Raw genomic sequence first — 14,464 nt, 5'->3', positions numbered from 1 at the left:
TGTTGTTTTCATTTTTTAAAACAAGGTCCTACTATGCCTTAGCCTCTAAGCACTGAGATACAGTCATGTACTATCACGTCTCTTTTTATTCTCAATTTTTTACTCTTAACTAACTCATCTACCTGCACTTTACTCCCAACTAGAAAATGAGGTCTGAATACCTCCCTAGTCCCCAGTTACACAGGCCATAGAAACAGGAGGACAGTGCTACTGAGGAGCACAGTGCTACTGAGGAGCACAGTGCTACTGAGGAGCACAGTGCTACTGAGGAGCACAGTGCTACTGAGGAGCACAGTGCTACTGAGGAGCACAGTGCAACTGAGGAGCACAGTGCTACTGAGGAGCACAGTGCAACTGAGGAGCACAGTGCAGTGCTACTGAGGAGCACAGTGCTACTGAGGAGCACAGTGCTGTGCTACTGAGGAGCACAGTGCTACTGAGGAGCACAGTGCAGTGCTACTGAGGAGCACAGTGCAGTGCTACTGAGGAGCACAGTGCAGTGCTACTGAGGAGCACAGTGCAGTGCTACTGAGGAGCACAGTGCAGTGCTACTGAGGAGCACAGTGCAGTGCTACTGAGGAGCACAGTGCAGTGCTACTGAGGAGCACAGTGCAGTGCTACTGAGGAGCACAGTGCAGTGCTACTGAGGAGCACAGTGCAGTGCTACTGAGGAGCACAGTGCAGTGCTACTGAGGAGCACAGTGCAGTGCTACTGAGGAGCACAGTGCTACTGAGGAGCACAGTGCTACTGAGGAGCACAGTGCTACTGAGGAGCACAGTGCTACTGCATAATTTTGAAAAAGCTAATTATGACTTGAAATGACAAGAAAATTATATACATACATTATAAATATTTAAAGAACTGGAGGAGTTATTTGTATAGCAAGATAAATAAAAATATCAATGAGCAGGAAAATAGAGAATTATGTATAGCTAGAACACTGCCTGTCGTTTCTAAAAATAAACAGTACAGGTAGTGTCTGCATGTGGATGCTGCTATGTACTGAGAATAGAATGCTAATATGGTAGTATCAATGTGCAAATGTTGTATGTACACACTGAGAGTCTAAGAACGGTGTCTGTTCATGAATGCTGACATGTACGAACTGAGAGTGGAAGGGTAGTGTCTGTGCGTGAATGCTGATGTTACACACTGAGTGTAACTGTGCAACACAGATGACATGGGATTCACTTCAGACCATAATCTACAATTATTTTCTCAGTATAAATCCACAAGGATATTTCTGACAAACACGAGGTAACCAATGGCTTGTTAACTTAAAAAAACATAGCTGCTCGACTTTATAATCAAAGCCAGAACTCTCAAAATTTTATAATATCAATTTACTGAAAAACTGCATTTAGACCTTGTGTTCTCTCTCTCTCTCTCTCTCTCTCTCTCTCTCACACACACACACACACACACACACACACACATGCGTGCACACACACAAACCTTTCCCTTAGACCTTAATTTTCTCCTTTGTGAACACTAATTCAAGGGCAAGAAACTCTGGAAATGATTTCCAGATTTTCTCTTGGACTTCATTTTTATTTCTTTGTTTTTTCTGTTTATTTGTTTTTTAAGACAGCTCTGGCTATCTCGAAACTCACTATGTAGATAAGACTGACTTCAAACTCAGAGATCCTCTTTGCCTCTACCTCCCAAGTACTGGGATTAAAGATGTGGGCTACTATGCTCAACTCCTCTTGGAGTTCTTTTTTTAAAATAATTTATTTATTTTTATTTTCTGTGCATTGGTATTTTACCTGCATGTATGTCTGTGTGAGGGTGTCAGATCTTGGAGTTACAGACAGTTGTTAGCTGCACTGTGGGTGCTGGGATTTAGACCTGAGTCCTCTGGAAGAACAGTCCTCTTAACCTCGGAGGCATCTGTCCAGCCCTACTCTTGGATTTCAAAGGAAAGATTTGTTTCAGAAATTCCAGAGAAAATCTCCACACCTACTCATTTACTAACTACAGAAATGAAGCTCAGAAGAGAGGTAGATGCTATTATGGCATATCACATTAAATGGACCTTAGTTTTTATTTCAAAAAGAGAGAAAAGTCCTCCTTCACCATGAATCAGAGACAAAATTGAAAAGGTATTAATTAATTTCCTCAAAGGTCTTTGAATCTCTGGGAGTTATTTTAGAAAACAAAATAAATAAAAGACTGTTCTCTTGAAATTTCTAATTAGTAAGAATGCTCTGAATTATTATATTGTAAAAGAAATGTGGGGCTGGAGAGATGGCTCAGAGGTTAAGAGCACTGACTGCTCTTCCAGAAGTCCTGAGTTCAATTCCCAGCAACCACATGGTGGCTCACAGCCATCTGTAATGAGATCTGGTGCTCTCTTCTGGCATGCAAGCATACATGGAAGGAATGTTGTATACATAATAAATAAATAAATCTAAAAAAAAGAAATGTAGAAATGTGGAGTTATTTTTTAAAATATACGTAACTTTTATTTTTAAACCATTCAGAATCATCCACAACACATCAGTTGATGCACATCAATGTGTATTATGAGTGACGTGGGTTTGATTATATAATAAACAACATGGTGAAATAGGGCAACTATGTTGCAACCTATACTACACCACATCCAAAAGCAACTCTCACCATAACTTACCCAAATCCCACCAGCACTATAATTTATCCAAGGACTTTCTGGCCACAATTAATCACCCAACTTGCTAGGAACTTCTTCATTGTGTTTGATTTTCAAATCCATGAAAACTGTTCTTTCATTATTTTTTTTTAAGAACAGTTAGAAATCTTCCAGCTTGTAAAACATTTGTTCTTAATTCCTTGGATTAGTCATTGCTAATCCTTGGATTAGTATATATAGGTTCAACTATTACAAAATTTACAGGTCCAGCTCATTTGGTGGATCTGATTTCCAAAGACTGACGGAAGTTCACAAAGCATTACACTATAAATCCAATAACTAATATATTCACCTCTATAACCAGAATGGCTAGTACAGTGACTGTCACAGAGCAAATCTTCATAAAAGTTGGTTAAATCAAACCAAGTTGCAAAATAGCCATCAAAGATAACATGCCCTGAGTAAGAAATCTTAACCAAGTAATGAGACAGGAATCACTGGGATAGTAATTCCATATATTTCTGAGATCTAGCTGAAAATACAGAAACAACAGTGAATAGTTTAGAAATCAGAAAATATTGAGGGGGGAAAAAAAAGCTATGCCCTCAAAGAGCAGATCAAGGGTGAAGATATAGTAAAATAATTCTTCTCACACTTGCACACAAAAAATGAATACCAAACCCACGGGATCTACAGTGTTCTCCTCTTAGCGGTGCAGTACTTCGGATGATGCACAAAGAAGTGGGGTCAAGCCAGGTAGTGATTGCACGCCTTTAATCCCAGCACCCAGAGAGGCAGAGGCAGGCGGATCTTTGTGAGTTCAAGGTCAGCCTGGTCTACAGAGTGAGTTCCAGGGCAGTTAGAGCTGCACAAGGAAACCCTGTCTCCAAAAACCAAACAGAAAAGAAAAAGAAAATAAAAGAAGAAAAGGCAGAGTACTGACCCAGGATACACACACTCTGTCAGGATGAACTATCTTTTAAATAATTCTTCAATGATCTCGTATGATGATAAAGTCAGAGGTTCTATACAGAAAATATGAAAATAACCCACTAAAATGTTCTTCGCTCCCCACTTCTAACTTCCACAATAATGAATGTTGCACATAACCTTTTGCGGAGCATTCTAGATAACTACATATGTTTATGACTGCATGTTAAAGACACATATGCTCATATAATACACACTGTTTCAATTTGATTGAAGGATTCAATAGTACATCTCAGAAATCTTACCAATCGAGCATCGAGATCTTTCTCATCCATTTTAAGCTGCTGTGTTATAAGAAACAAATACATAACTCATTCAACCATGCTCTTCATGATGAGCAGTAAAGGTATATGGAGTTTGGTGGTGGGTAAGGAAGTTGGTTTGGGGGTTCCCTTTTTGTGGGGCATGGGATATATCATTTCATTGTTGAGAGAGGGTGGATATAGCTCTATTGCCCACCCCTGAGTGTGCTAGAATTTTGGCATACTCCACTGCACCAAGCTGAGTTATATGGGTTTTCGTACTGCTATTAACAATAATTTTGCAATGAATATCCTACTACATATATCTTCATAAACTGATAATCTGAACTTGGAAATGGTATTCCAAGGCTAAAGAAAGAATAAATCTTACAAAAAGCACATTAGTTATCCAACCAAAGAGAGGAAACTATTCATATTCCCCACCCTTAATTAGACAACATGCTATGGATGGCTTTGGCTAGCTGATTCTCAAGTTTGTATTGCTCTAATCATATGTCTCTATCTATTAGATTTAAGTCTATGAATTATATCATTTCCCTTTTATTACTCTGAGGAGTATTTTCACAATTTAGATAGTAAACTTCATTACATAATTTTTTTCAGGCTAAGTTTTTGTTTGTTTGTTTGTTTGTTTGTTTTTAGAAAGTGAGAACTTTTGAAACATTCCCTTTTTTGTTTTTTGAGACAAGGTTTCTCTCTCTCTCCTTTTTTTTAATTTAAATTATTATGTTGTGGAAGGAATAAATAAATAAATAAATAAATAAATAAATAAATATGTTGTATGATTGCACACCAGAAGAGGGCACCAGATTTCATTATAGATGGTTGTGAGCTACCATGTGGTTGCTGAGAATTAAACTCAGGACCTCTGGGAGAATAGCCAGTGCTCTCAAACTCTGAGACATCTCTCCAGCCCTTCAGTCTATGTTTTTAACTTTGGCTCCACTTTACTGAAAATATATTTCGTTTTGGAATAAATTATTTAAAATTTTATAAACTGTCTGACTGCTCAGAAAAGCAATTCTCTACTTATAGTCTCATATGTTAATGCCTATCAAGTTTTACTATATGATTACTTCTATTGGCTAGAACCTTTTATATGTAAAGAATAGGTACCTAAATTTTCTTCAAAACAATGGCTAAATTACCTTAACCCAGGTAGGTGTTCTAAAGATTTTTTCTGTCCTATCCTGTATTGACCTAAACTAACATCAATAATAATAATAATAATAATAATAAAGTTTCAGAACTCTAATTTGTCCCAGTAGTGTTTCTACTTTCATCCTATGCTGTTCTGTTTCAAGCAGCATTACAATATACTTCAATGTCACACAAGGAAAGCCTTCCCCAGAACTTCCTTTTTTCACTTTGTCTTTGTTTTTGTTTTGAATCACTGTTACACACTTATTCTTCTAAGTAGACTTCAGATGTAAATTTCAAACACAACAACTGGGTTTAAATGAAATAAATATCTACATGCTGAGAATGTGGCAATCTTCCCATTTGTTCATTTCTTCCAAACACAGCTTTTACTCTTTCTCTCTCTCATCTATTTCTTCTTTCCTACCCCCTATCCAGACATCGTTATTTATTTCATTTTATTCTGTGTATGTGCAGAATATACACACCCATGTAAGCGGGACGTGTACACACCCATGTAAGCAGGATGTGTGCACACCCATGTGGAGACCAGAGGTTGATATTCAATGTCTTTCTCAACTGCTTCTCCACTGTCTATTTGTTGAAGTAGGATATCTCACTGAACAGAAATGAACTGGCCAGCAAGTTCCTGGTATCTGTCTGTCTCTGTCCCAAATGCTGGGTCACAGACACATAGCTGTTTTATGAGGATGCTGAGGATTTGAACTTGGGTCCTCTTATAGCAAATGTTCTTAGTTACAAAATCATCTTTCTACTTATAATTTTGCTGTGTTTTGTTTTGTTTTGTTTTGTTTTAGACACTGTTTTTACTCTTTAGCTGGCATAGAATTCATTATGTAGTCAACCAGTCTATAGCACACACAAAAATCTTAGTTCTTCATATGTGATATCAAGGTAGAGACGGGGATACTAGAATGGAAATGTTTAAATGGAGATAGAAGTAGGGGATGAAGGAGATGAAAGAGTGGGAAGGAAAGTTAACCAAAATGAAGGATGTATGAAAAATCATTTTCTAAGCTATACCTATCATTTTATAAGCTAATTTTAAAATATAATTTGAGAAAAAACATGACTTTCTTCATGTGCATTCTAATTACAACTTCTGGACCACTGATGATTCATTAGTTGAGATTACCATAACAAAGTGGCACAAACAGTTAGGTAAAAAATGACATTTGGGCTAGCAAGAGGGCTCAGCAGGTAAAGGCACTTGCTGCCAAGCCTGAAGCACTTAAATTCCTGGGACCCATATGTGAAAACAGAGAACCCACTTCTTTGAACTGCCCTCTGACCTCATGGCATACACATACAATTATTCTTTTTTTTTTTTTTTTTGCTAATGTTTTGGTTGGTTGGTTGGTTGGTTGGTTGGTTTGGGATTTTTGTTTGTTGGGAGGGGGTATGGGGGGGGGGTTGTTTACTTTTTCAGGACAGGGATTCTCTGTGTAGCTATGGCTATCCTGGAACTCACTTTGTAGATCGGGCTGGCCTCAATTCACAGAGATCTATTGTAGGATATTAGTTCAAGATGTGTTATATCTATTTATGCTATGGCATATTTGTTTAATGATGCTAAGGTGTGTTGCATTATTTTATGTTGCATTCATTTAACTCTGTAAAGCTGTGTTACTCTGCTATCTAAAACACCTGATTGACCTAATAAACAGCTAAACGGTCAATAGCTAAGCAAGAGAAATGGTAGATGGGACTGCCAGGTAGACAGAATATAAAGAAGAAATCTAGAGAAGAGAGAGGAGCAAAAACAGGAGGAGAGGAGGACACCAGGGGCAGTCACCCAGTCAGCTACAGAGTAAGAAGAAAAGAAAGATAATATTGAATAAAGAAAGGTAAAAGCCCCGAGGCAAACATAGGTAAAGAGAAACGGAATAATTTAAGCTAGAAAAGCTGGCAAGAAACAAGCCAAGCTGAGACTGGACATTCATAAATAAGAATAAGTCTCCATGTAATTATTTAGGAGCTGGGGAAAAAAAAATCCTACAGAGAACTACCTGCCTCTGACTCCCAAGTTCCCAAGTGATGGCATTAAAGAGGCATTAAAGGTGTGCTCTACAATGTTAGGTTTTCTTACTAAAATTTTAAATTAAGACTTAAATTTCTTGATTTACTTTTGGTTTTCTAACACTTCATGTTTCTGTCCTGTCCTGTCATGCAGCACACTGCTTCATAGAAGTTGTTGCATGCTTGCTGCATACAAACATAAAGATCAGAAAAGTTCATAAATAAGCAAGTATTTTGGTGACTCTCGGCCAAGCTGGGTAGATCTTGGGTTGGTTCCTTAGATCTGTCCCCCTCATTCTCCGGGGACCAACTACAGCAGAGCAATGGCAGAGGAAAGCGAGAACATAGCCAGCACAATGTTTCAAGGCTGGCTCATTTATCCTAATGACTCACAAAAGCAAAGTCCCAAACCAAAAGTAAGAGTGCATTCATCCTCTTAAGGGAGGGGAGGAGAGGTTGTTTTGAACATTTTTGCTCCAAAATTTATGACCGAAAAAAAGCCACCGATAGGCGTGGCACATGCCTTTAATCCCAGCACTCAGGAGGCAGAGGCAGGCGGATCTCCGTGAGTTCGAGGACAGCCTGGTCTACAGAGCAAGTTCCAGGACAGCTAGGGCTGTTACTCAGAGAAACTCTATCTCAGAAAAAAATAAAATAATAATAACAATAATAAGTCAACAACAAATTAAAGGAAAGGGAGTTTCTTGTGCGGTTCAGAGTAGGTAGATATGTAGGACAAGGTGGGGAAGCACGGTAGCAGATGACTTCAGAGTGGAGAAGCATGAAGGCTAGGACTCTTCAGATCTCAGTTTAACATATGCGCAGCTGTCTTTCTCCATCTCCCTTTCTATTCACATCTCAATCTCAGCCCATAGGATGCCACCAGGATGAATCTTCCTAATATATTCATCCTCTCAGAAAATGCAATCACAGATATGCTCAAAGGTATATCCCAATAATACTCTACTCATTTGTTAATCTAATCAAGTTGACAATCAATGTTAACCAACACATACCTAAATTATTGTGAATGTTTCACGTATCTACTGAGAAATCTCAACCTGAAGTCTCCAAATTTTTCTTGCTTTTTTTAAGTAAAAACCCTTCCCTGAGATATAGCAAAGCAATGCTCATAAACGTACACAGACATTTACACAAAATTCAAAATGAATCTGTGTTATGATTTATCCAGCACCAGACACTGGAAAGAAGCTCTATTGCTCACAGTGACCCCAGGAGAATACACCACTGAAAAGGCAGCCCACAGTTATCCTAGTTACATCAAGCCTTGAAGTAATTCTGCAGTAGTTACTCACGAACTTCAGTTCATATATCTCTGTAATTTTTATTATTGCTGACCTCATTGTTCAATTTAAGGAGTTCTTTCTCAGCTCCTTCTAAGAGCATAAAAGTGTCTCTGATCCCTATGTAACAGGTCCACAGGAGATATTTCTTACAAACCCTTACATAAGAGGACCAGAACAAATATACAAGGAATAAAAGAACAAACTGTGATGTTAGCCTCCCTGAATATGGCATATTTGCTATTATAAAACCATCTATGAGTTCAGAGACAGCATATTACTGGATGAAAAAAATAAATCAAAATATTCTGGAATACAAAGTATGTTTCTTCAAATAATGTCACTGCCACAAGACACTATAGGAGAGACACTCTTTAACCAACCTCATCTTCCCTTTTTCTTTGTTACGCTGCACAACTCGGCTAGTGGATTTGATGTACAGGTGCCGGTGCAGTTCCTCTATGAGAACCAAGTGCAGGTTCATCTTCTTGCTGTGAAGTTCCAGCCTGAGGTCACTGAGTCCCTCCACCTGGAGCAGCGGGCCCTCCAAAGACTCCACTGCTGACACCTGAAAGGGAAAAGAGAGCCAAGTAAGTACCGCTAATGAATCCTACCATACTATAAGTAAGAAAGAATGGGAGTTTCTGAGAGCTGCGTATGTGATATCAGGCTTGCAGAGCATCATGTGGATTAACTTAGTATGGCCCTTGAGGTTTTGCTAAGATAAATAGAACACAAGAGAAAAAGAAAAGAAAATCCTGACAAAGGACTACATAAAGGCATGTAGGACACCACAGCAAAGCTCTAGGTACTGTTTACTCCCATACACATTGCTTGTCCAAGGACACATGGAAAATAACTATATCAATTCATATTTTCACTAGAATCTCAAACGCTGATAATTGAAATCAACTTCTTTTGAGGGGGGTATTTTTAGTTCGGGTTGTTTGTTTGGGGACAGGGTCTCACTCTGTGGCCCTAGGTGGCTTCAAACTCACATTATTCTTGCCTTAGGCTCCCTAGCACGAAACCATCACACATCAACTTTAATAAAAACTTACTCTTTAAAACAAGTCAAGGCATATTGCATGAATATTTTATTAGCTTATTCTCAAGGTGATCATGAGCTAAATAGAACTCTGTTGGGTAAAGTCATGTATGTATCTATAAAGAACTAAGCAGTCTCTCTCATTTTTGTCATATGCACATGCATTTGGAGGTAAATGCACTTTGGCACACATAATACTGGTGGGAAGTAACAATAATGACCTCTTGATATCCTGATCCATTCTGATTAAACAGAGGGGACTGAAATGAAGAACCGAAGATAACAAAGGAGATGTTTTTAAGATGGCTTCAGGGATTTTAAAGACAAGAAGGACTGAATGAATCAAATCATATAGGAACGCCTATAATAGAGAAGTTGAAAGACAGGGAACCAAAAGTAACTGACTTTAAAAATTAAAGTGATTACTGTGGGGTGAGGAGGAGCACATGAGTTATGATCTCATTTCCTTGTGTAAACTCAATTATTTTTCTATGTGATAATGCTCTTTTATATTTTGAAAGTAAAAGGTGAAGGATGTTCTCTAAGTATTACCGCTCAGGAGTGGGGCAAAAGGTGAAGGGAACTTAAAGGCTACAACAAAGAAAAGGAAGATGAGGAAGGAAAAAATGGTGACTTCAACCTAACTCTGAAGAGAAAAAAAAAATCCAGAGCCCTGAAGAACTAAGGATATGGTTATTCTCTACATAGGATATTTTCTCAATATTTCTGATAGAGGTAGTAGCTATGCACAATAATAGCACCGTTTACGAATGGGTGATACCATTAAAACTGATTATAGATACAAATATGACCCCTAAAAACTAAATCATTCATGTAAGAGCAATAGTTAATAAAAATCATTAAACGCATTGGTGATCAAAAATATTAATCACAGATCTACAAAGTAGTCATCTGGGAGTTTATAGACAATGAAGACAGAAAGCTGTGGCTGTCAAATACAAACCAGCCCAAAATGACCGAAACATAATAATAAAGTGCAACCGCTCACCCATAAACACATCACTTGTTCTGTGATGTGATATAATCAAATGTCAGTATCAAATAAGTTTTTTTAAGTTAAAGCAGGAAAGAATCAAGGAGTAGAAGATTGACAAGCCTTGGGCCAGCTCTGCCCTCTGAAGCCTGCCCATTCATTTTCACACTGACTTGCAACTGCCCCTGCTATGACAGCCCCTGGGCCCTGTGCAAGATGCCAGTAATTCGAAATGGAAAGGCAGACTCACAAAATGATCAAAATGTCCCCAAGGAGGAAAAACAACAACAAATTCATTTATACTCATGCCCTAAAAATGGATTTTAACTCAATCTCTAGTGAAGAAAAGAGGATGCATTAACCTTCAGTGGCATCTAGATTCAGAAAATAAAAAATAATTTGGTAAACCACTGGCCCATCATATAGCCTTATCCCTTGAGGTAATTAAATCCAGCCAAAATATTTAAGCTTAAAATTCCTCACTGCACCTCCATACTTGACTTGCTTGTAAGAAATCACAAGAAGGGATTTAATTCATCTCCCAAATACAAAATTACGCAACAATGACAACTTCCAAAGACAATCAAAAAAAAATTTTTTTTGGAGAATGGGGTGATTTTCAAGACAGGGTTTCTCTGTAGCTTTGGAACCTGTCCTGGAACTAGCTATTGTAGACCATGCTGGCCTCGAACTCAGAGATCCACCTACTTCTGCCTCCTGAGTGTTTGGATTAAAGGCGTGCATCATCACCGCCTGACTCAAAAATTTTAAACTTCAGGTAAAACAAAACCATGCCTGGCAAACAGTGTTCACATGTGGGAGCCCACAGAAGTGGGTCCTTTCCACCTTGACTAAAGGTCAGAGGGTTCAGGCCTATTCTTGTTCCTTCAAGGCTATTGACAAGAGGTTTGACTGAAGGTGTGGATACTAACAAAGATAGCTTGACCTAGAGTGTAATTACTTGGTGTTTTGGGTATTATAATGAAATCAAAAGAGTGGTAACCTCAGAGCAAGATCAGACCCAGCTAATCCTGAAACCTGTGAAAGGAAAAGGTCTGAGGGATTTCCTAATGCCTAAACAACAAAGAAAGTCATGTAAATGTTATTCAAGATGGGGCACTGCTGTGGGAGTCCCCTATGTATGCTGTGATTACCATTAATGATTAAAGAAAACTGCCTTGGCCTGTTGATAGGGCAGAACTTAAAAATGTGAGGGAAACTAAATTGAATGCTGGGAGAAAGGAGGTGGAATCAGAGAGACACCATGGAGCCATCGGAGACAGAAGCCAGTTAGAATCTTCCTGGTAAGCCACATCCCCATGACAATATACAGATTAATAGAAATGGATTAAGTTAATATAAGAGTTAGCCAATAAGAAGCTAGAACTAATGGGTCAAGCAGTGATTTAATTAATACAGTTTCTGTGTGACTATTTTGGGTCTAAGCTAGTCGGGCGGCCTCCCGGCTCCAACAGGGCACAGGTTCCAGCCCCAGCAAGCATTAGACCTTGGCAGCACTGGCCAGGTGGTTCTGGATTTAGAATTAAGAGGATATAAGACATGGGTTGTGTAATCTTCCTCCCCAGTCATGGAAAGCCACTAGCGCCAGACCTAAGACAAGGGAGTCCCTACCCGGAGGCCCGGAGAGAATAGCTATGAAGAAGAGTCCTTGATGTTTTAGGTGACGCTGCTGCAGTGAGACAGCTGCCAAGGACAGCTGTCTACAGCAAGTGGAGCCAAGGAGAGCTGTATACAGCAAGTGGGGCCAAGGAGAGCTGTATACAGCAAGTGGGGCCAAGGAGAGCTGTAGACAGCAAGTGGGGCCAAGGAGAGCTGTAGACAGCAAGTGGGGCCAAAGAGAGGAAAGAGAGCAAGACTGGAGGAACCCTCTAAAAACTTGGAGTTTGGACTGGAGAGATGGCTCAGCGGTTAAGAGCATTGCCTGCTCTTCCAAAGGTCCTGAGTTCAATTCCCAGCGACCACATGGTGGCTCACAACCATCTGAAATGAGATCTGATGCCCTCTTCTGGCCTGTAGGCAGACACACAGACAAGAATATTGTATACATAATAAATAAATAAATAAATATTAAAAAAAAAAAACTTGGAGTTTGTCCTGCAAGATTTCAATCTTGCTTTTGCTCAATGTTTCCCCTCTACATCCCCTTTCCTCGTTTTTTAAGAATGGTAATGTATATTAGGTGCCATTGTATGTTGGAAATATGCAAGTTGCTTTTCCCCTGTGAGATAGCCTTGAGTCTCAGGGGAGACTTTGAACTTTTGAAACAGCATTGAAAATGAAAGTCTATGGAGACTTTTGAAGTTTAACTGAATGTATTTTGCATTATAATATGACTACAAACCTATGAGGGTCAAGGAGTGGAATGCGGTGTTTTGAATGAGAATGGCCCACAGGCTCAGACATAGGAATGCTTGCTTCCCAGTTAGTGGAACTCTTGGGAAAGATTAGTAAGTGTGGCCTTGTTGGAGGAGGAGTGTCATTGGGGTAAGGCTTTCAGATTTCAAAAGCCCACACCAGGCCCATTTTGTATATTTCTGCCTGCAGTTTGAGTATCACTGTGAGCTCTCAGCTCAGAACAATGCCTGCCTGACATCCACTCTCTGTCAAGATAACTATAAACTAACCCTAACCCTCTGAAACTGTAACCAAGACTCCAATTTAAGCTTCCAGCCTTGGTCATGGTGTTTCAGCACAGCAACATAACAATAACTGATATACGCTCTTATTTCCAAAGGGGGGAAGAAGTGTAATCCTTGTCAGTGTTAACTACTTTTGATAATTTTTTTTTTTAAAAAATGAAGTTTCTCCCACAATTAAGTCATTTACACCACACTCTAGCAGAGCACAGAGGCCAAAATGGAGAGTCCTCACTCATGTGGGACCAAGAATGAAAAAAAGGTTACAAAGACTCACTGAAAACCACAATCTTGCATAAGAACATATCAACTTTACACAAAAAAGATACCTTTGCTTAGTCACCTGTCCAGCTACTGCCTGTTTATAGACCTGAGCTCACATGTCCCTGGTTAGTGATCCTTGTGGCCAAAGATAATCGTTTTGAAACAATTTCGATAACCTTTCTAGTTTAACCTTGAAAAGATCTAGTCTTTGACTCCTAGAATGTGCTTGTGATTTGTCAAAGCATGTGTGGCCAGGAATAAATAAGCCCACTTATTCCTAAGTGAATACATTTTTTTGGATAGCCATTCTATCTGTTATTATTTTGTCTGATAAACCTAACAATTTCAGGAGCAAAGACTAAAAGTGTATCTGAGTGATCATATTGTAAAATACTTTATATAACTCTGAAGAGTACCCCTTCCTGAAATCTGTACTAAAACCTTTCCTTAATGAATTCCCACTTTGCTAAATACACACATGCAAAACAACTCTGTAACTGTATCAGATGAATTAGAAATACTTGTACTAATAGACTATAACACCACAAGTAAGAGTTATGAAGTAGAAAAAGTAAATCTCAGTTATTGTCACTCACTCAACTTTTGACTATGACAGCTCTTATGGTTACAAGAGCTACGCCATGAAGAAAATGTTAGGTAGGAGTAAAAAGAGAGGAGTATATAAAGAGACTATGGAGTCCATTCAGGGCTCAGAGCAATAATGAAGTTTTGGGGAGGTCTTAGGGGTATATAGGAAAAGCAATCTCTGATGTTAGCTTCTCTAGAGGAAGGTTTTTGGTTTTTTGTTGTTGTTGTTCTCTGTGGTTCTACATTGTCAGTTTCTGAAGGCCTCAGGGTTCCTGACAGTCTGCCTGAGACAGACTTCCCAAGATAGCTGCAGCATAGAGCAAGGACAAGTGCCTGGAGCAAGAACATCTTTTCCCACTAAATCCTCAGCCTGTATGCTAATCAACAGTGATCAGGTCAGACAATCAAAACTGCCCATTCTTAAATCAGTCTGATAACATAGCATTGATCTGACCTATTCAGGGCCCCATCTCCCTCAGGAAGCCCAATATCTCCAATGCAGACTCAGCATGCTCTCACCATTACAAACAAGATGCTGTCTAGCTCCACTCCCCTTTCATT

The 14,464-nt window shown here is 39.0% G+C and overlaps 1 protein-coding gene across 2 annotated transcripts in view; it reads right to left on the bottom strand.

Annotated features, from left to right (window-relative positions):
• The window catches only part of Exoc4 (exocyst complex component 4), a 699,662-nt gene that overhangs the window by 644,244 nt on the left and 40,954 nt on the right, over positions 1–14,464 (bottom strand). For both annotated transcript variants that reach the window (XM_087901868.1, XM_087901869.1), the window contains exon 4: positions 8,736–8,920. In XM_087901868.1, the coding sequence (XP_087757994.1) occupies positions 8,736–8,920 (185 nt within the window). The remainder of the gene's footprint in view (positions 1–8,735; positions 8,921–14,464) is intronic.

Source organism: Myodes glareolus, chromosome 25 (assembly GCF_982192425.1).
Source record: "Myodes glareolus chromosome 25, mMyoGla1.1, whole genome shotgun sequence".
Lineage (NCBI taxonomy): Eukaryota > Metazoa > Chordata > Mammalia > Rodentia > Cricetidae > Myodes > Myodes glareolus.
The sequence above is the reverse complement of the archived record's forward strand: the minus strand, read 5'-3'. Positions and strand labels throughout refer to the sequence as shown.